This window comes from Artemia sp. Qi Xiang Cuo, chromosome 8 (genome assembly GCF_049724085.1).
Source record: "Artemia sp. Qi Xiang Cuo chromosome 8, ASM4972408v1, whole genome shotgun sequence".
NCBI classification, from domain to species: domain Eukaryota; kingdom Metazoa; phylum Arthropoda; class Branchiopoda; order Anostraca; family Artemiidae; genus Artemia; species Artemia sp. Qi Xiang Cuo.
This window is the reverse complement of record NC_142801.1, coordinates 58,642,464-58,665,959: the sequence shown is the minus strand read 5'-3', so window position 1 is coordinate 58,665,959 and position 23,496 is coordinate 58,642,464. Positions and strand designations below refer to the sequence as shown.

General features: G+C 33.2%; 1 protein-coding gene across 3 annotated transcripts in view; it reads left to right on the top strand.

Moving 5' to 3' along the window:
• The window catches only part of neur (E3 ubiquitin-protein ligase neur), a 262,144-nt gene extending 250,035 nt beyond the window's left edge, over positions 1-12,109 (top strand). For all 3 annotated transcript variants that reach the window (XM_089093634.1, XM_089093633.1, XM_089093632.1), the window contains 3 exons: positions 4,034-4,232; positions 5,745-6,064; positions 7,385-12,109. In XM_089093634.1, coding sequence (XP_088949760.1) covers positions 4,034-4,232; positions 5,745-6,064; positions 7,385-7,618 — 753 coding nt within the window. In that variant the 3' untranslated portion in view covers positions 7,619-12,109. The remainder of the gene's footprint in view (positions 1-4,033; positions 4,233-5,744; positions 6,065-7,384) is intronic.
• Positions 12,110-23,496: the final 11,387 nt, after the last annotated feature.

Genomic DNA, 23,496 nt, shown 5'->3' with positions numbered 1-23,496 from the left:
TGTTTAAGCAGGGCCATTTCAAGCATTTTGGTTGAGGGGAAGGGGTGCGGAAAAACTACAAAATAATACAAAAATTTATTTGTATGTATTTTTGTTACTTCTGTAGAGAAAAAGTTCAGGGGGGAGATCCAAAGGTGTAACCCTCTTCTCGCTCACGGCCCTGTGTTTAATATAAATAATTCTTACAATAGCCAAACCCAGGACTGAAACCCCAGGATCTTTGGAAAAATCAGAAGCAGTGGCAGCCCTGATTTGAAAAGGCCGTAAATCCTTTGTAGTTTTAAAAGTAGCACTGACCGAGGTCGTTTTCTGATATACTTTTTCTAACAATATCTCTGAGCAACAATGAATTGTATTTTGAGGTTTTGTCTGAGAACTTTTGTTTAAGTTTTTCGACAAACTCTGGTGGAAGTTCTGACAAAAGAAAATTTTCGTTGAGTAGAAGTATTTATTACTTATCAGTCTATAGAATTTTCTTGAATGTTACAAAGGATATAATAATTTTGTTCTAGTGTTTCGTATATTGCATTGTTTTAACATTTTGTTTTATGTTTACCAGCACGGCATTGTTGTTGACATCGCAAAATATATTCCGGCTCTAATTTATCTTTCCCGAAATTGACATACATAGAAAATTAATTCAGAATTCATAGCACTCGAGGGAGGGCTGTGTCCTATTTTTATAATATAGTCCTTTTCCAAGGCGTGTTCCTTCATTCATGAAACAAGGGAAGAAACGTATACCTAATTGCGTAATTATTTGCGGTGGTTTCAAAATAGGCCTACTCTCTTGGAAAGTCTGCTTAAATTGAAAACTGTAAATGGGCTAGAATTAATTAAAAAAAAAAACTTTCGAAAAAGAAGTTTTTCAAAGAAAAGTAAAGAGAGCCTTCAGACCAGCAGGTCCTACAATAATTCAAACTCAAAACAATCAAAACTTTCTATTAAAGAATAAATGAAAACCAAAACGAACATAAATTCATTCAACCTCCTTTAGCCATCCTCAAGAGTTCTGCTTTAGAGAAAACGAAATTTAACTTGTCAAAAATGTTATGAGTAAAAAAACTTTTCGTTCTATTGATTGGCTTAATATTTCGTGCAAAATAACCAATCAAGTTATCCGTTCTTTTTGTTGGCTCGAGGTTTGACACAGTAACAACTGGTATAAAGGTGTTTGTTGGCTTTCCTTTCCGACATACTCTTAAGAACTGACGTTACTGGTTTAAGAAAATACGTCACAAAAATCAACCAATGGAACGAAAGCATACTTTTTGTAACGGAAATTGTGGATGGCAATCTTTTTTTTTTCCTCTTTGGTTACATTTTCAAATGGTTTTATCCATTTGGTGGATTCTATTTGTCATTTCTTGGTCAGTTCTTGTGCTATAAGCGCAGACAGAATTAAAATATTAGGTCCCATCACCCATAGCAAACATTTAAGAGGTTGAATGTAGTTAGCCACATTTTAGGATGAATATAAAGAGAACCGGAGTTAAATTTTTTTCGGGGGGGGGGGGGGTGAGGGCAACATTTGACTTGGCCGGCCCCCCCCCGGCCGGTCCATCAATAGTGTAAATGTTACAACTTTTGCCCCAAAAAATTACAATTTAAGCTTGTTTTGCCACCCCCCGGGCGTGTTGCCCCGGGTGCTTGCCCCCCTTCTAGATCCGGCCCTGAATATAAACTATCATTATTATCGATAATATGACTTCAGGAACCCACCCATAACCTCTTTCTAGATCATATTCAACGTACTTCTAGTATCACTATTTAGACGTAATTCGACAAATATATACGAGGTTTCATAACTGAGATAGGGACAAGATGAACGCATTACTCGAATCCACTTTTATGTTCCTCCCAAACATGATAATCAATTCAGTCAAAAATGCCCCCCCCCCTTCTAATACTTCCATATATAGCCCTAATAATGCATTTCTTTATTGTATAGGCCTAAGTCTATCCATTTGTTGTGGCTCCTATATTAAACCGGCTATCTTTTCAATCTGTAATTTATCTCCGTGTGTGATTGAGTGCGTAATTTATCGAAATATTATTCGAAATTATTTTAAACAGTATATTAAAATGGAAGGGAACATGATAATCTGATTGATCTTATAAACATCGTACATCTTATAAACATCGTACATCTTGTAAAGTAAAAATTTACTGAATAGACACTGAGTGTCTATTCTGTCTTTGTACAGGAAACTTCGAAAGGTTAGATTCTCGTTTTTTTTTTCTTCTCTTTTTTGTTTTTGTTTAGCACTGGGGACGACTTGGCGGAGGTCCTTGTCGAAATATTTGCTTATATTTTGTCATCTTCATGGTTCGCTGGCTGACAAAATCCTCGTTTTTTCACCCTTTTTGATTTTATTTTTCATTTTGTTACTTTCTCTCTTCTCTGAGTTTCGTTTGTCATGTATAGCCAGTGTGGTCTAAGAATGTATTTGTGAAAGATTACTGTCCTATGCTTCCATGTAAACAAGCGTTCTTTGGTTACATTGGTCAATTTTTGGTGCGCCAATCGTTATTTTTTTTTCTTTTTTTTTTAGGCAATCACACTTTTTTTTAAGCGTATGTGAAAAAGGGACGCTCACCTTTTCAACTGTTGTTCTATTTACCTGTTGTTGTTATGTCAAATTCTGGCCCAGTAAAAAAAATACAAAAATTAATATGTTGTTTTAGTGGTAAATTTAAAGTGAGCGAAAAGATCGATTAATTTTTGAGTCAAATTAGTTTTTATAAATAAACTGTGTTATTCTGTGTTTTTACCGTAAAGTATTTTCCGTAGTTTATATTTATCTTATATTTTCCAGTTAGTTTGAAAATTACATGCAAATGGAACCTTTCTATTTCAATTCGTTTGAAGTAAGAAATTTATTGTAATTTTTTCGTGTTTCCTCGTTCTGAGGACGCAAAAAACTACTTTCCTTATATTACTGAATAGTTTCGCGTTTCTGCATGATATATTGAAATTGGTTCGCCCGGTATCCTGTTTGATAAAAAACTTCAATTCTCTATTCTATTTTAAGGTTTCCGAAATAGCGTTTTACACTATTTCTCTGGCGTTATTTATTCTTTTCCTTATAACGTTAAGTGATGGTGTTGAAGAAGAAATAAAGTAAAATATATCGTTGGAGACTTGGAATTTCGAAGGTTATATTGTATTGCTTTAACAAATATTTATGAATCGGGGGTATAATTTCCCAAATAAATTTTATGTTATTTCTCAGTCGTTATTTTATTTTTTCCATATAACTTTACGTGATGATGCAACTAAAGTAAAATATATCTTTTGAGACGTTAGACTCTTAAGTTCATACGCTACTGTTTAAACAAACGTTTATATAGTAGGTGGTGGATGTGTGGACCCATTTCTTAGAATTCCTTAGCCAAATTAGAATTTAGCAAGTATAATTTACCCAAAATTGGTATCAACGGATTTAAGCTTTAATACAGTCAAGAATGTATCCATGATCTTTTTCGGAGGGGGGAGGGAGGGTTTTACAAAAAAAAACTTTAAAAAAGCATCAACAATTTGTTTGTATTCATTTTTGAGTCGGACAAACATTTCGGGGAAGGGGCTTGACATCTCCCTCCCCCCCTGGACACGACTTTGAATACAGTTGTCTTTGAATGTGTGCTTCAAAGAAAGCTTGTTGAAATACGGTTTTGTTGGAAGTCTTGGGAGCGGTTGTCCTCCCGAAATATTCGTCTTGTTTCTTCCAGCATTTTCATAAGCCTTATAAAAACCCCATTCTCGATTTTCTTCGATTTTCGACATTCTCGTGTTCTATGTTCTATTATTGTTCTTTTAATGTTCAAGTCAAGACGTCAAGAAGATCAGTATTCAAGTCTATTCGTCTATTCACTATTCGATTTTTTTTTCATTTTTTCTTGTCTTCGTCTTATTGTCTTCATTTTTTTCGTCTTTTCAAGTCTTAAATAATATTTTCTTCCAAAGATATAGTTTCTTCCAAAAGTCCAGTAAAATTGGCAACATATTTAAATATGTATGAAAATTTTTCAGGTTCAGGGAACTGAGCAGCTGTACGTAGGTGCAATGGCTTTTGGTTTAACTGCTTGTGATCCAAGTCGGATTACATCAGATATGTTACCAGATGATTCAGATGCCTTGTTAGATCGTCCAGAATACTGGGTCGTTGCCAAAGACGTCGTTGGGCTACCTAAAAGAGGAGACGAGCTTGCTATTACTATTACTCCATCTGGTAAGTTTTGACTAGCTTCTTTTTTTAACTTCTTCTTGAACTCTGGTGTATGGTGTAATATACGTATGGTGTAAATCTTAGGTTGAAACAGTTTTTCTGCAGTCGTAAAAAAAAGAAAAAAAATGTTTATAATTTTATTAACAGTTGTGTATTATTTAATCTATAGGTTTAAATCTTAGGTTGAAGGACTGTTTCTGCAGTCATAAAAAAAGAATGTGTTCACTATCGTTTTATTTTTTGTAAAAGGAACCGTACACTTGATAATTCTGGGTTTCAAGATGCCAAAAACAATACGAAAAGAGGGTAACAGTATCTTCAATAAGTATGAAGGATGGATAATAAGTCAGAGAAAAATTGCCTCCAACTGGCAATTTTTAAGATAATTTGATTGAATCGGTCCAATTTTGGAAGTAAGAGTATGATTTATAAGTTTCACTATCTTCTAGGGGTTACACAACTAGGTCACTTCTAACACTTCTTAGGATACAATGGAAAGCCTGGGGTTATGGTTACTTCAATGGCGGATCCAGAGGGGGACGAGGGGGACGTCCACCCCCTAACGTAGACTAAAGTAGTGTAATTTATTTAATTAACGCAAGTTTGCGTTAATTAAACCAACTCCTAACGCAATTTTGTCGGATCAACCTATTTTGCCCCCCCCCCCCCCTAATAAATCCTGGATCAGCCCCTGGGTTACTTCGTCCCGCCAAAATAGGCATCCCAACTCTCCTTTTGCTTGATAGGGCATATGTAATTACTATCTATGATTAATTTGAAAATGGTAGCAAACCGATGTGAAAATAATAACGTAAGATTGTGGTCCTTGAAGAGGTCTCTGAAATGATGTAATAATTTGCCACAAGGGGCTTATTAGTGAAATCGATTTGCAAAAAAAAGGTTATAAAATTTTAATAGATTAAATTACAATATTAAAATAAGATTTATTCTTCATTAAATGCACATGCAATGATACATGTTACTATTCCCCCAAAGGCTCATTGGCCTGTAAAGAAGGGGGAGTTACTTACTCGGTAATGAAGAAAAACAAAACAAAATTTAAAATGATCACTTACTCACAGACAGAAGAGCAAAAGAAGAAGAAAAGAAAATATAAATAAAACAAACTATAGAAAAAGAATGTAAATAGAGTAAATTAATTAAGTAGATTAAATAGACTCAAAAAAATAATAATAAAAAAAATTAGATAAAAATAACTTCTAAGAGGCCAAAGGATTTTTAACAATTTTTTTTAAACGAACCGAATGAGTGGCACCCTCAAGGTGATTCAGGCAACCTATTTCAAACAATATGACACGCCATTAGAGCATTAAAATCTGACCTTATACAAGGAGTAAATGGAACTTGAACATGATTTGTCATATTGCGAAGATTAGGTTAGCATATTGCTTTATTCAGAATGCTGGACTTTATTGGTTCCCATTTGATTTAATCTAAAATGTTACTGCATTTAGTTTATGTAATTATTGTATAATTATTAATTTCTTATTCAAGGGGCTGTTCACTTGACTAAGAACGGAGGAGTACCAACCACCATAATGCACGTAGACAACTCTCTTACTTTATGGGCTTTCTTCGACATCTATGGAAATACTCAGTGTCTTCGGAGTATAGGTGTGATTCCTGTTCAGCCTCCTGCTATTCCCCCACCAAATCCTCCAGCAGTACAAAGCAATGACTATGTTGTACGGATACCTAATTTGCCACCTTCAAATACACCTGTGGTACTTGCCGGCGGGATATATGGAGAAATACCTCCTAGAGGTGTTTCGTATGGAGAACCAAGCTCAATTTCAAGTAACCTACATAATGAGGTGATTATTTTTTCGTTTCTTATGTATGTATATATATATATATATATATATATATATATATATATATATATATATATATATATATATATATATATATATATATATATATATATATATATATATATATATATATATATATATATATATATATATATATATATATATATATATATATATATATATATATATATATATATATATATATATTATATATATTATATATATATATTATATATATATATATATATATATATATATATATATATATATATATATATATATATATATATATATATATATATATATATATATATATATATTATATATATATTATATATATATATATATATATATATATATATATATATATATATATATATATATATATATATATATATATATATATATAAAATGCAAATCATGAATAACCAAGAGAAAGTCACCCCACCCACCTCCAAAACTAAGTGTCATTAAAGAGAGTTCAATTTGACTAGGAAAAAATTGATCTTGTTGATTTTGTTTTAAGTTATTACTGTAATTGATTTGATTTGAAAAAAATAGTTAATGAAAAAAAGATGGGCTTATTCAACAAAGTTGAACTTCTAGTATTATGCACCTCATGCACCTACTCTAAATAATTTCTATTTTTTAGCGATGCGGTTTTTTGTTTGGATATTGAAATCTTCAGAGGAAAAGTTTCCTATATGGTTGGCAAAAATCTTCCTAATAATTTATTTTGTAAAAGTATAGTTAAGGATTTTACAATTAGCTAGTATGAATGAATTTCTATTTTTGTGTTTATTCGTTGTATCTAATTTTTTTCGTTTTGGGGATCGTAGGGCTAACGAGTATCTGAAAGAAGGGAAATAAAATAAATGGAAGAAGATGGCTAGTTATAATAACTAGATGACGAACGAGTATTCTCGTTAGCTAGATTTTGTTTTCTCTGAGATATTAAAATTAACTTATCATTTTAATTAAATCATTTTATTTCAAGTAATATTAACTTACCATGTAGCTGGTGCGGCAAATTCAGCAACAAATCTGGAAACATTTGAAAGAAAAATACTATCGATTTGAGAAAATACAAAAAATAACGCACGATACTTACGAATATTAAGATGCACCGTAGAATGTTAGTCATCCTTAGTTAGAATTTCCTTTGGCGACCAAGTTCTATTTTTTCGTTTTCAGACTATTATTTTTTTTTATTCTTCTTCTTCTTCTTCTAGTTTTTCTTCTTCTTCTTCTTTAAATCTATAAGTCTCTCCTAACAATCTTTTTCGTTTCCCATAAGTTGACCATCTTTTTGTATTCCAGGTTGTTATGCCATCGTCTTCAAATGGACACAAGTCTCTCCCCCCTCACGAATACCCCACCGGTAGTGAATGTACCGTGTGCTTTGAAAGAAACATAGATGCTGTTTTGTATTCTTGTGGACATATGTGTATGTGCTACGTCTGTGCCGTGCATTTGTGGCGTAATAGGCCAGGTAGTCAATGCCCTATTTGTCGAGCCCTTATCCGTGACGTAATCAGAATTTATAAATCTTGAAAGCCAATGTGGCTGTTCTAGCTCTTACCGTTATTACAGTCGTGACAGACTTGTGATCAGATGTTAACAGTGGAATTACCAGTTAGTTTTTACAGTTGTTAAGAAACAATACGATGTGTAATAATGTCCTCTTTGTACAACACAATATTTTGCTATGGCTTATTCGCAATGTAATCATATTTCATTGACTTCTGGGTTTGCCATTCCCTATTAAAACTTATCAAATCAGTTCTGAAACTCTGCTTATTTGATTTATTATTAATTAGTTATTTTTTTTTTGTTCTGCTGTGATTTTAATCACAAAATACCTTTGTCACAACACTTGAAAACGAATCCTAGAAAGCCAGTGTTTTTTTTTTCTTTTTAACATTTGAGAGGTCTTTTGAGAACTTTTTTGTTGTTTTATTTCTTTGACATCTTATACACTTTTTTACCTATACAACATCTTATATCTTATTTCAACACCTATACAAGATCTAACATCTTATATCTACCTATACAACATCTTATATATACAACATCTTATATCTGCGAAGCATCTAGATTTAAATCACTTCTTAGCTTCTAGACTGTTTACTTTGATACTGACGACACTTTATTTTTGGGGAAAGCTTCTGGGAAAATATATTTTCTTTTAAGTACCTTAGAATTTTAAAGAGAATTCTGCATGAAAAAATACATACGCATATAGTGGGACCAGATACGAATACCTCACCCAGTATCCTTAGATGTTTCGTAGGAATATCTTTAACCGACAGTTCCCCTTCCCTGTCGGTCCTGGTGCTGCTGGGATCAAACCCCGGACCGGTATTGCCTAGCAGAGATCAATCTACTATGCTACTACATTTTCTCCTGAAACTACATTCTCTCATGAGCAGAAGATTTTGTACATCATTTCAGTATTCTTTTTCCTCTAAACTAAAAGACGTATGTCGCCTGGTAAACATTTGGCAGGGAGGTTATGAGGGGGGGGGTCCAAGCCTCCTAAAATATTAGTTTTTAGAGATTATTTCATAATAAATTATACCATAAGATGGGAAATATGCCTACAGTTTGAATCTATGATAGATCACTGAAAACTATGGTGGTAGATATCCTCACAAAGAATTTTAAAATTTTTGGATTTTACCTATGTAATTTCTGCATGGGCGACGTTACTTCATTCGTTTTGAAATAATTTTCTCTTCTGAAGATGTGTTCTCAAATTCGTTTATGTGTTTCATTTTAACGGATTAATACGTTTTTGCACATGTCAGATCCTCCGTGTGGCCTCAGTCACAAAGGGTATATGGGTGGTATGCTGTGAGAGAAATTGTCAGCTTCTTTGCAAAACAGGCCTTGTTCAAAATTTGTCCATCTTTTTCTTGGGAATTTCAATGGTGGTAGTTTAATGCTAAGTCAAAAGATATTAATTCGAATTAAATTGTGGCAAGCGATATGTGGATTGAAGACATAGTGGCCAAAACCTGAAAAAGGTTGTAAATCGTTAGGTTTTGTAAAAATGTTCTTTTTGGACAATTTAAGTTTAAAATAAGCGGCAAATGCCATTTTAGAAGTACTAATTCAGCAGCACATGCCAATTAAGTGGCAAATTTGCATTTTTCAGTGCAAACGCCAATATTTTTAGGCATGATTTTTATAATTTTGCTTTTTAACTTATCTTTCTTTGTAGTTTTTCTCAAGGGTTAACTTAGATAATTCTTTTATAAATATCCTATGCAATAATGGTAAAAATTATATTAGTATCAAAAGCCTCATATAGGTTTTCCAGATTTCCCTCGATATAAAATACCATCTTCTGTCAAAACATTGCTTAATTTAGTCTAAATATATGCTCTAATGGAGCATCAACCTGTATTAGATTCATTTTTGTATGTTGTTTCTTGAAAAAAAAAAAAATTAAAACACGCCATCTATGAAAAAATTACTATGTAATTTTGAAATCATGAGATGGCAGGAAGAGACATGCTAACTGAAATTTGCAGAAAGTTAATTGGAAGCTAGGTTTCAAAAACCTTTTGTGCGCTAGAATTCACGTGCAATTTAAAATTAAGGAGGCGAAGCTTCAGTTTAAGGGCCGGAGGGCTTACGAATTTACATAAAAAGATTCTACAGCAAATGGTTGTCCATATAAGTATTGCTGAGATAACTCAAAGGCTGTTACGGGACATTTTTGAAAAGTTTTATATTTATGTCCCACTCCCTCAAACAAAGTAATTCCTATTTATTGGCTGAATCCCTTTGGATAATTGTTTCAGTTTCAGCAAATTGGTTCCACTATTAACTATCCAGTTTTATGCCTAACACAGGAATCAGTTACGGAGCCTAAATTTGTGTAAATAATTAAAACAACTTACATTAGAAGAGGCCAAAGGCTCTTTGAGTGGTTCAGGAAGTTCATGCTGATTAGTTTGAATTTTTAAATCTTCAAGGGAAAAGGTTACTAAGTCCTGTGGTAGCACAGTGGGTTTGACCTTAGCTTTGTAATACAGGACCCAGATATCAAACCTGGCTGTAGCATCATACTGCGGGGCCCACGCAGGGATCTTAGAAGTCAAGAAGCATTTTAATTCGATTATTACTGCTAAAGATTACTATATCCTTAATCAAAAATTGCCCAAGTAATATTTTTTTTTGTGAAAGTGTAGCCTTGGGTACTACCACTAGCAAGCTCAAATATTCCTCGTTCATCGCCTACAGATATAGCTAGAAACTTTTGAAGCACACAGCTACTTCTTAATTAAAGAACACGAAATGTATTTTTAATTATATATATTTTTTCCTGTTAAACTTCTGTTATTTAATATACCGTCTTTGAACTGCTCTCGTTCTTATGTAACACAAAAGGGCAACATTTATAAAGTGGTGAGAATTAGTGAGATTTGAAATGAAAATTCTGGCAGCTAGCAGAAAATGTTTATGGCTAGCAATTTCAGCACCAAATGGAGATTAATTACTTTTCCTGTGGCTCTAAAACCCGTGGCTCCTATTTACAAAAATGTTGAAGGCCAATTTGTTGATTGTAATTTGGCAAAAAGTGCATAATATTAATATGTTAATATTGAAAGAGGTCGTCTGATTTAACGCTTGGCTATTGCAGTTGAAAAGCTGCTTTGATGAATGATAAATGTTGCAGGATCTAGTTTTTGATTCTGATCAAAATGCATTTGTCAGTTTTTCTGTTCTCGTCTTAGAATTATCTTTTGTAACATTAACATACTGTCTTTTGAATTACTTCAGCGGATTTGCTAGTTTGGTTCATTCTTCATTTGGCTCATATCACCGTCATTTGGTATGATTCATATTAGCCAAATCGTACCATGCCGTCTTTACAATTAGCGTATTTGTAATTTGGCTATTGCTTTGAGAAATGTTTAATGATTTTAACAGCTGCTTTTCTTCTCTTTTAAAACCGCCAGAAGTCAGGTGTCATTTAGATGTTTAATTTCCAGCAAAAAAGTGTTTTCGTGTAGTGTTTTAAACAATTGGCCAAACCAAAGAAATTGAGTTTAGATTGTAATTTATGCTTGTGTTCAATAATATGTTTTAGTCAAATGTATATTAAATAATCAAGCATAGACAAAGTAGTAATGCAGAAAATCGGCGAAAGGTGACTGGTTGACAGGGGTGGATCCAGGGGAGGAGGCTGGGGGGACCGCGGCCCCCGTAAGATTTTTCTGGTGGTCTTATTTGTTTTTATCTCTTTTTTATCCCTTTTTAAATAAACTTGTCAATTTGGTTAATTGTTGGCGGCAATGTCACATTGCCCCCCCCCCCAAGATTTTTCTCTAGATCCGCCCTTGCTGGTTAAATCCCATATTCTTAAAATTAGCTTAATCTAAATTAATAATAATTAATTAATCCAGTTGATTAACTGACTAGGTCAATACAATGCATATATTTACACATCTACAGTAGCATAAAGTATGTGAGCTATGTAATGAGAATATCCGCAATGGCAGCTTTTTTCCTACCAGAGGAATAGGCATGTTTTAGGGGAGGGACTAATTTAGGAAACATTTTGGAAAAATTATGGAAACTAATTTTGGAAAAACTATGGGACGGAATTACAGTCAATTCTGGGACACATCGTAAAAATCATGTGATTGGGTGGACAGTGTGTGAAGGGTGGCAAATAGGATCCATAGGCAAGTTCTTGGATTAAAGAAGTGGGGTTCACCCCCCCCCCCCCCTGTCGACACACATATTCCTTGTCCTTGTTTGCGTCAATTACTTACCGGGGAAAAATTGTCATAATTTTTATTTTGTCTATGCTCAATAAGGACCATTTGTATATATTTATCTTGTTCTCAGATCTATAAGGACATTTCATGAAAATCAATACTTTTTATTAAAGTTGTCAATATTTAAAATGTATTTTTTTAATCATTGTATATTCTTAGTAATTGTTATAGCATATTCTAACTTTATTTCTCTCTAGTCGATTGTTATTTAATAGTTTGTTCCGATAATAAATCGATCTTTGAATTACTGTGGCTATTTTTATAATCAAGACAAAGAAGATCTGACCTATTAACCGGCAAAAATCAAAGCATTTTTTAGTAAAAATAAGTACTAAATAATTGTAATTTTAAGTTGCTCGGCCTTCATTAATTGATATATCAGGGCTGAAGAAGGGCTTACGAGAAATAAGTATTGAGTAGTTATAATCCTAATTTGGTAGGCTGTATGTTTGAATAAGCAGAAATTAAGGAGGAGGAAGCTGGAAGATGCATGGCCTTCATGAATCGATACAGGCGGGCTGGTAGCAATGTCTGGTAAGAAAAAAAAAGGCTATTTAAGAAACTATTCTCACAAGGATAACTGCCAAGCTTATGCATTATGAAAAAAAGTAATTAAATAAAATTAAGAAGACGAATTAAATAAGAATAAATAATTAAGAAATCAATTTATTCAAGAAAAGGATGATATTTGGTAGTTAAATCAGATACATCGATAAAACTAGCTGAAAACAAGAAGGAAGAGATAGAGAGCTACAATTAGACCCCGGCGCCGCGCCGATGAGGGAAGACCGGCGGTGGCGGGGCCAAAAACAGCACGCCGCGCCGCCGGCGCGATCAATGTTGACCGTAAACATTAATGTTTTCATCAGTCTTTCTCAAATCACATGCTTAAATTTACAACAGATTCGAGCCTATTCATGAGTTCAAAAATTCACAAGTCACTGGCTGGAAACTTGTCTTCTTCGTTATTCATAAAGAGAAGTAGAAATGTGATAGACACGAAATGGATGTGGCGTTTCAGTACCCTTGCATAATACGAGTAGTTGAATTATCTATTAGTTATGTATTCTTAACATAAATAATTATCAAAGTTAGTAGTTTTTTTCATCAAGCATCACTGCATATGCAATTTCAAATACCGTATCACAAAATTCTTCAGTTGTCTGGGTAAAAGCTTTTAATGTAAAATTGAACCTAGAAGCTTAGTTTCGTAACAATGCCCTTTGCCTAAATTTGTTTTGTCCCCTTTAAAACAGTTGAAATGGTCGACTTTGATATTGATTGTTTTTTTTTTTTTTTTTTTTTTTTTTCTTTTGGATTCTTAAAAATACTTCTTGTATTAAAAACTGGTTTTTAATTACAATTTAAAAAAAAATGCATTTTAAAGTTTTTTGGCTTCTTTATAGAATATGTGTCATGTAGGCTAAGGCTCAACTGCTGCTTTTTTATTGCTTTTGGCTGCTCTTTTGGATATTATTTGTTTTTTTTTCCTTTGGGGATTCATTCCAAATTATAAATTGATAAATACCTAATATCAGTCAAATTATAAACTGCATCTAAAAGGAGTAAATTCATCAAATTGAAAAATACATGATGAACACATGAGAACACTTCAATTACAATGAAACAAAAAGCACTTAATGGTTTATTCGGTATGAAGAAAAATTAAATGCCAGCTATTTTCTGGTAAAAAATGAAAAGCTCATTCGTTCTAAATGTAATTAAATGAAATAATATGCAGACTGAATTAGCTCCAGGAAAATGTTGAGATTTTCATCCTAGTTCGTCACTTTTAATCCAAGTAAAATGTTTGGACACTTAGCATCAGTTATTGAGTTTAAGCTTTGATTTCCAAATGCTCACAAAAATTACGAAATTTAAGAAAGTCGCAACAATAAGTCTCCTGTGGTCAAAATACTCAAAGACTTCTCTTAGATTCCCACCCAGGCTCAAAGCTTCTGCTGTGGTCATTTCCATGGAAATCTCTAAAGAGTTTCTTTTTAAAATAGCTTTCAAGCGTAGTTAGGGTATTTAGCCTTTTTTGCTTTTCTTCAAAGCTTTGAAAAAAGTGTTTTTCAACAAGGGCGCCATTGTCACTCGCGCGCAACTTTAGGTGGGGATGTCGATATCACTTTCGTCACACTAATTCGTTTCAGTGTGAATCTGCCTGGTACTTATGAATGAATGTTTTCAAATTAAACCCGCTTCATCAATAAGCAAAAAAGCGGGTTGGACGCATATGTTCCTTTCCCTTTGGAGGATAAAACCTTAAAAGTGCTGTATCAAGTATAACTCACTAAAATCTTTTTAATTTTTGTCAACTTGTCAACTTTTTTGCATCCCTGGTTTCAATAAAAAAAAAAAAAAATCAAGGTACTATCACTTAAATATAAAAACGCCCTATGCCCCCCCCCCCTATGGATACTATCTTGATAGGATACCGTATATGCTTTAAATAAAAAAAAAAATAATTAACCCTTTGTCACCCCTGGTTTCAAAAAAAAAAAAAAAAATCCCGGTAGTATCATTTAAATATGATAGCTCACTCCCCCACCCCTCTGGATACCACCTTGATAGAATTCCGTCTCTGCTTTAAATTAAAATAAATTAACTTTTTGATATCCCTGCTTTCAATAAAAAAAAGTTCGAGATATTATCATTTAAATGTAATACCCCCTACCCCCTCCCTCTGGATACCACCATGATGGGATACCGTCTCAGCTTTCGTTAGAGAAATAATTTAATTAAAAATTAACTAGTTCTACCGATGGTTACATAAAACACGAGGGACTTCGGTATACACCTTAGTAGTCATGGAAAAAAATTGAGTGAATGAGTAAAGGGGTACAAAGACAACAACAAATATGTCGAACTTATTAATATAAAACTGAAATTATTTGAAAAATGAGCCATAGATTCGAAGTGGCATTCAATAAGATCCAAAAAAATCTAACTAAAAGGGAGCACACACAAAATCCAAATTAGGCCAGTAGCTTATGAGAAATCGCAAAATATCCAAGACAATGAAGAAGTCTTAATGGGGGGCCCTCGGTCTATCAAAATATTTCAATGGTTTCCCAGGGAATTTGATATCATTTTCTTCTGTCTCCACTTTAAATGAAAAAAATAATTATCCTTTTGGCATCCCTGCTTTCAATAAAAAAAAATAAGGTATTATCACTTAAAAATTGTAGCCCCCTATCCCCCCCCCCTATAGGCAATAATTTACAATTTATTTATGAGTCATATTTTTGGGGTAGCTTCCGAACAATTGAGCATTAAACATTCAGGCGTTCAACAATTTATTATTAAACATAAAGAAAATCTTATCTAAAAACAGCAAAAAAAAAAAAAAAAAATACGCAAACTTACATTTCTGCTGTAGAAACAAACTGTCGGCTGTCAATTTAAAAATCCAACTGAAGGCTGAAGCTGTATAGTAGTGAATTCGTTCTATAATTCTATTCAACTTGAAAATAAAATTCTTGACTACGAACGATGTTGGAAATAACGATTGGGAAACTAATTCGAAATGATTTAAACTCATTTTATAAAGACGATGCAGTTTTTTGTCAACACATTAAGAACTGAGTATATTGCAATGTTTGCAATTGCATATTGCATATCTCTTGTTTTTATGCAAAGTAACAAAAGAGATGAAACTTAAAGAACAAGAGAGCAGTGAAGAGTTATGGCATGAAAAGTAATATTTGGCAGGGAAAGTCACTGGTGATAAATTACTGGGGGTGCCACCGTGATTGCATGATTTTTGGGGAACTGAATTTTTTTGGGCGTGAATCATAGATTTTCCGGGAAATACCAGAAAATTTGAGGATAGTGCAGGCCCTGCTTGATTGCTAATCAGGAAAATCGAAATGCTGAACCACATAAAAAGGAAAAGTTCCGACATTGCGGTTAACCCAATAAAGAACTGCCATACAATTAATTTAAAGTCGACCGAACGCCGCTGCCTCTGTCGGTGGTGGGGCGCCGTTGGCGCACCGGTGGCGGTACGACAAATTGGCGGCGTTCGACCGGGCCGCTCGTCGGCGGCGTTCGGTCGATCCGCCGGCGCGGCGCCGGGGTCTATCTACAATGTTAAAACTGAATGTAAAATGAGTAACAGTAAGCGTAAAAAGTTAAAAGTGCGGTTGAACACAATAGAATAAAATAGAGCAAAATAAATAACACGAAAGGAAAAGAAAGATGAACAAAATAAATAATTACTAATATTGAAATCCTACACGCGAAAATTAAGAAAAAATATTTTTAAAATGAGTTTTCAGATGTAAAAGAGTCAGGGGCAGATCCAGGGGGGCGAAGGGGCGCCCCACCCCCCTAGCGCAGTCTAAAGTATTGTAATTTACTTAATTAACTAAAGTCTGCGTTAATTAAACTTGCTCCTAACGTAAATTTATCGGATCAACCTATTTTGCCCCCCCCCCCTAAATTTGTTTTTATCGAATCAACCTATTCTGCACCCCCCCCCCTCCTAAAAAAAATCCTGGATCCACCCTGAAAAGGGTCAGTGTTTGACTTTGGTTCGAGAATGGTAAATATTATCCTAGTTAAACTTGAAAAATAATGACCAAGCAAAATTACGGGAATTTTGAAAAAAGAGTTCGAAAGCGTTGGTGGATTGATACCACCAAAACCCCTTAACCGGAAGTTTTAAATCTCCTCCCACCCTCTGGAAACCTAAAGAGAAAATCATATTTTAACATGTATATAACTGGCATGTCTCTTGCACGTGTCTCGCGTTATCACTGGCGTTTCATTATGCATAAATTAAAATATATTTTATTATTCACTAAAAAGTTATTTTACTATCCGATATAACTTCACTGTTTCAACACTTAATTAATCGTCTTCTCTAAATCATTTTATTTTTCTCCTTCTCTTAATTATTGTTGTTTCCACTAATTCGGTACGTGCCTCCTTTTGATCTGTCTCCGCTTTTTACTTTTTTTTTTACTTCTTTTATATTCCACGAAGGATTTGGGGGTAATTTGATCATTTTACGTCTATCTTTTCGCCACATTCTATATAATTCTTTAATGTATACCTGTTTGTAAATTCCTGGTGGCCGTTTCAGACTAAATTCTTTAATTGCTTCTTCTAATTTGTATCCAAAAACATCTACCATATATGACACAATGAGAAATCCTGTTCGATTACATCCGTGTGTGCAATGGACACCTATGGCACCTGACGGATTTTGTATTAAGAAATTTCTGCACAGTTTTTTGAAAATTTGATACTGCTTAGGTGTTGGAGCCACGTTGAATCCTTCACATTTTATTTTAGCAAATTCAACCCCTACTTCTGTTATGACAGTTGATCTGTAACGCTTTCCATCTGCTACAAATGTTAAATCAATCCACAAGCCTATTTTAGCTTCTTCTAATTCGCCGGTATCTGGATTTCTGATTTTAAAGCTTTTGGCTCTTTCCATTGCAATGTCTGGAGTGAATACAGAACTAGCGTCATAAAACTCATGATATCGTTCATCTAGGGGGCCTTTGAAGGCTATAAAATTTGCGATCGGACCTACACAGTATGTAGGGAATTCACACCACTTTCGTGGTAAGTGAACTCTGCACTCGTTGTTTGGTTTCATTTGGATTTTAACTTATGCAAATGATGATAACAAGAATTTGAAGCTAATGATACTGAGAAAGGTACATAGTAAAATGCATTTTTTATTGAAAAATAAAAATAATAAGCATTAGGTTGGCATAAGTCGATTATTATACAGTGAGAGCAATGACATATTTTAATTTGCAGTTATTGTTTTTCTTATAGTCAAGAGCAAACTTCAAAAGGAACGACTTTAATAGCTATCTAACAGATATTTATCTAAAAATTTATGATGTCATTTAACGATAACCTTTTTACATTTTGTGATGGCATGAAGGCTATCCAGCAAAAAAACTAATAATATTGAGGAGACGAATAAGTCAGTAAATATTTTGTTGTGACGCGTGGTACAACTATTTCTACTTACCTCTTCATACAGTAATTGCTAAAAAACGGTTTGAAGTGAGTAAACTGGGCAGTGAGTCAGTGCAACTCTAAAATGTAATTGGATAACAATCTAACAACATGCTTGCGCCCCAAAGAATTTGCGTTTCCCATTGACTCCAAATATATAAGACTTTTGAGTATAAAGCTACTCATCATTTGTTATTAGGATGAAAAAATTTAATTATATCTGGAAGACGGGGAAAAACATTCCAGAAAAGCAAAGCAGTTTGATTGAAATTAAAATCATCAAATAGAGCAAACCCTAAACACATGGTTGGTCAAAATAACTCACCTCGGTAAACTATTGATCCTACAAATTATTTTCATTTCTGTTCGTAAATTGGAGTGATTCTAAGAACTCTTAAGCCTTTTTCCATTGAGAGGGGAAAACTGATTGGGTTTGGGTGGGAGAGAATAGTTCCGGGAATTTCAGAGGATTTTCTGCTTAAATTTCGCATAAAAAAAACCGATTAACCATGAAGTTGCAAATTCAGCAAAATACCTTAGATATCCGATCGTCAAAATACGTAGTGTTTTTTTCAATTGGTTTCATTTAGCTCAGAATTGATTTAGAAATGGTGACGGTAAGGCTTACAATTTTATAACCTGATTTCATTCTATTTAATTCTTTTTGTTGTTTGTGTTCGGTGATGATGATTGTCAACTGTAATATCAAAATGTTTGAAAATTTGGTTGCATTAATTTTTTCTTCTACTGTCTCAAAAAGTCTCTCCTTTTTGTTCCTCATTTTAATTTCTTCACTTACCACGTATCTTAGATGGGTCAGTAAAATTTCGTCTTGACTGTACTTTAGTCTATTTCGGATTTTGTTGCAGTCTTTTCATTTTCTTAAGTCGTATTTCTTATAGCCAAAGTAATGATGTAATTTCTCGTTGTTTTCAGGCTTTTTTTTGCCACTTATTTATCCAGTGGATGAGTGAATATAGCCATGGCTTCATTCATTGATGCCATGGGCAAATTTACCCATGGCTAGAAAAGCAAAACAATGAGTTTAAGCCGCTATTGGCAAGTAATGAGCATTATTTACAGGCTTTTTAAGTTAAACCCATTTACGTGCAAGATTGCCCTTACCTTTGAATCAGGGGCTTTTGGTAATCAAAATTAGTGGTCTAGTATACACGTTTGGAACTTCAGGACTTTGGGACTCACTCTTAATAGGCAGTTCTTAAATTCTTTCAAAGGGGACCTTCTTGTTCCAGTGATGGTTGTTTCTATGGTCCTTGTAAGGAGAGCCCGTTTGGACCGTCGATTGTCGTTACCACAAGGCATCTCTTACTTTATCAAGGGAAATATATGATATCACTTGCGCTAGGTAACCTATACTTGATCTCACCTCTTCAAGAGTTCCCGGTCTTCAAGAAAACAGATAAAACGAACTACAGCAACTACCAAGGAGTCTCGTTTATCTGCATTAATGCAAAAGTTTTAGCCATTTTTCTGCAAAACCGATTTCGTCAGAGGGGGAAGTGAATCCGAATGTCTAGGCTCGCTTGTTGGCCTTCGCGGTGGCTGGTCACCCGAAAATCGTTTAAGGATAGGACCAGCTACCAAAGTATTTACTCTTATTCGGTTGTGAGATGTGGGGAGTGAAATTAAACGGCATTAGAAACCCTAAGGGTATTCGATCACATATTTATAAGGAGGATTGTAAGAATCCTGGTTTACGATTTAGCAAAAGATAAAAGACCTGATAAATACCTGTGGAAGAAATGCCAAGCCTGGTGTTAGTACCGTAATAAAAAAAAAGACGTCTCCAGTGGCTTCAAGAACCCCTGGGACGGCCTATAGATACTTTTATCTACAATGGCACCCTCTTTTTAAGCGAGAAAAACTGTATATGTATATTTATAGCGAATGGCTATATTTTTTATCGAAAATGACTCGATAATTTTTTCTGACAACTGAACCACTAGCATTTTTTGGCCTGAAAAAAAAACCTATCACAATGAATCACAAATGAAACTTAGACGAAAATGATGAAATCCGAGGTTAGAAGACAGGCGACCGCAAGGATCTCGTCGAATCACAAACGAAAATTATGCATAACAGAATCGTCGGTTAGAAGATACACCACAATGAGAATCAGGTCGAATAGCAAACGATAATGCTGCACAATGAAATCGGTTGTTACAAGACAAATCAAAATTAGAATGGAATGAAGGAACGCGTTACTTTAGCGCTGCTCAAAAATGAAGTAGGTAAAATTAATGTGAGATTGCCGATCGCATCCAAAGAGAATACGCATCGTAGGGAGAATACAACTCCTATGAAGTGAAAACAAGATAGTACATTTGAGTTCCCGACAGAATATCTTAAATTAAATTTTAATTGTCGATTTGCCACCCTATGTCTTAAAACTGCAGAATAACACGATAATTATGCTAATCCATTAATTATGTATTTCAGAGGTTACTTGCGATGGAATCTACCTGATTGTTTCTGAACTATATTATAACATAATTAAAACAAAATAAGTACTGGGTAAAGCTGTAAACTAGGTTTATTGGTATCTGTGGTGTCATGCAAAATTATACAAGATGATGAATTATTCTGAACAGCTAAAGCAAACGGCACGAAAAAAATATCTGAGGTAGTGATGCACAGAAATGAGAAGGACGATATCTGTGGTTAGAAGACTTGCAACAACGACTATCACAACAAATGATAAAAATGCACAACAAAGTCTTCAGTTAGAAGACAAGTGTCAGCAAGAATCACATTAAATCGCGAGTGAATATAATATACAACGAAATATCCCGTTAGAAGACAAGCGACAGTAAGAATAACAATGAATCACAAATGAAAGTATTTATGGTTAGAAGATAAGCGACAGTGAACATCACAACGAATCACAGATAAAATGATGTGCAACAAAATCTTGGTTAGAAGACAGGCGATAGCAAGAATCAAAACAAATCACAAATGAAAATGATGAACAGTGAAATCTTCAGTTAGAAAGCAAGTGACAGCAAGAATCTCAACGAATCACAAAATGAAAATTTTGCAGAACAAAATCATCAATCTAGGACAGTTAAATAGAAACGACAGCGATAATCACAATTGTCTGTATGTGGATTTCTGATTTTGAAGCTTTTGGCTCTGTCCATAGCAATTTGTGGAGTGAATACAGAACTAGCGTCATAAAACTCAAGATACCTCTCATCTAGCGGGCATTTGAAAGCTATAAAATTTGCGATCGGACCTACACAGTATGTAGGGAATTCACACCACTTTCGTGGTAAGTGAACTCTGCACTCGTTGTTTGGTTTCATTTGGATTTTAACTTATGCAAATGATGATAACAAGAAGTTGAAGCTACTGATACTGAGAAAGGTGCATAGAAAAATGTGTTTTTTTTGTTGAAAAATAAAAATAATAAGTATTAGGGTGGCATAAGTCGATTATTATACAGTGAGAGTAATGACATATTTTAATTTGCATTTATTATTTTTCTTATAGTCAAGAGTAAAAATCAAAAGGAAAGACTCTAATTGCTATTTAATTATCTGATAATTAAAAGATAATTATCTGAAATTTTATGATGTCATTTGATGATAACCTTTTACATTTCATGATGGCATAAAGTCTATCCAGCGAAAATAAAAAAAATATACCTCCTAATATTCGGTAAACGTATTGTCAAATAGATATTTCGTTGTGACACATGCTACTACTATTTATATTTACCTCTTCCAGTAGTAAATGCTAACAAACTGTTTGAAATGAGTAAACTGTGCAATAAGTAAGTGCAACTCCAAAATGGAATTGGATAATAGCTTAACAACGTGCAAGCAACCCAAAGAATTTGCGGTTCCATTGACTCCGAACATGTAAAACTCTTAAGTATAAGACTACTAATGATATGTTACTAGGATAAAAAATTTAATTATTTCTGGAAGAGGGGGAAAATAGTCCAGAGAAGTAGAGCAGTTTGATTGAAATTGAAACCATCAAATTGAGCAAACCCTAAACACAAGGTTGGTCAAAATAACTCATCTCGGTAAACTATTGACCCCACAAATCATTTTCATTTCTGTTCGTAAATTGGAATGATTCTAAGGACTCTTTAGTCTTTCTCCATTGAGAGGGGAAAACTGATTGTGTTTTGGTGGGAGAGAATAGTTATGGGGATTTCAGTGGATTTTGTGCTTAAGTTTCGTATAAAATAAACCGATGAACCATGAAGTTGCAAATTCAGCAAAATATCGGATATATCTCATCGTGTAAATGTGTAGTATTTGTTTCAATTGGTTTCATTTAGCTTAGCATTGATTTAGCAATGGTGACTGTAGGGCTTGAAATTTTATATACTTGACTTCATTCTATTCAATTTTTGTTGTTGTTTGATCTTGTGGTCAGTGATGACGATTTTCGACTGTAATGTCAAAATGTTCGAAAATTCGGTTGTATTTATTTTGTTCTTCTACTGTCTCAAAAAGTCTCTCCTTTTTGTTCCTTATTTCAATTTCTTCACTTACCACGTATCTTAGATAACTCAATAAGGCTTTGTCCTGACTACATTTTAGTCTGTTTTGAATTTTGTTGTAGTCTTTTTATTTTTTTAAGCCGTACTTCTTATAGCCAAAGTAATGATGCCATTTCTCGTTGTTTTTCGGGATTTTTTTTTCTCAGTAACAGTTCAAGATTTGATTAGAGTGCCACATGAGTAAATATAAACTAAAGCTACTTATTTATCGAGTGGATGAGCGAATAAAGTGTTTCTGTACAAATTGACCCATGGCTAGAAAAGCAAATAAATGGATTTAAGCGGCTATTGGCTAGTAATGAGCATTATTTACAGGTTTTTTGAGTTAAACCTATTTACGTGCAAAATTGCCCTTACCTTTGAATCAGGGGGGTTTGGTCATCAAAATTAGTGGTCTAGTATACTCCTTTCGAATTTCAGGACTTTGGGACTCACTCTTAATAGGCAGTTCTTCAATTCCTTCAAATGGGACCTTCAAATTCCAGTGATGGCTGATTACTGTGGTCCTTGTAAGGAGAACCCGTTTGGACCGTTAAATGTCGTTACCATAAGCTATCTCTTACTTTATCAAGGGAAATATATGGTATCACTTGCGATACCGGTATCACTATATATATATATATATATATATATATATATATATATATATATATATATATATATATATATATATATATATATATATATATATATATATATATATATATATATATATATATATATATATATATATATATATATATATATATATATATATATATATATATATACATATATATATATACATATATATATATATATATATATATATATATATATATATATATATATATATATATATATATATATATATATATATATATATATATATATATATATATATATATATATATATATATATATATATATATATATATATATATATATATATATATATATATATATATATATATATATATATATATATACACACATACATACATACATACATACATACATACATACATACATACATACATACATACATACATACATATATATATATATATATATATATATATATATATATATATATATATATATATATATATATTGTTGGG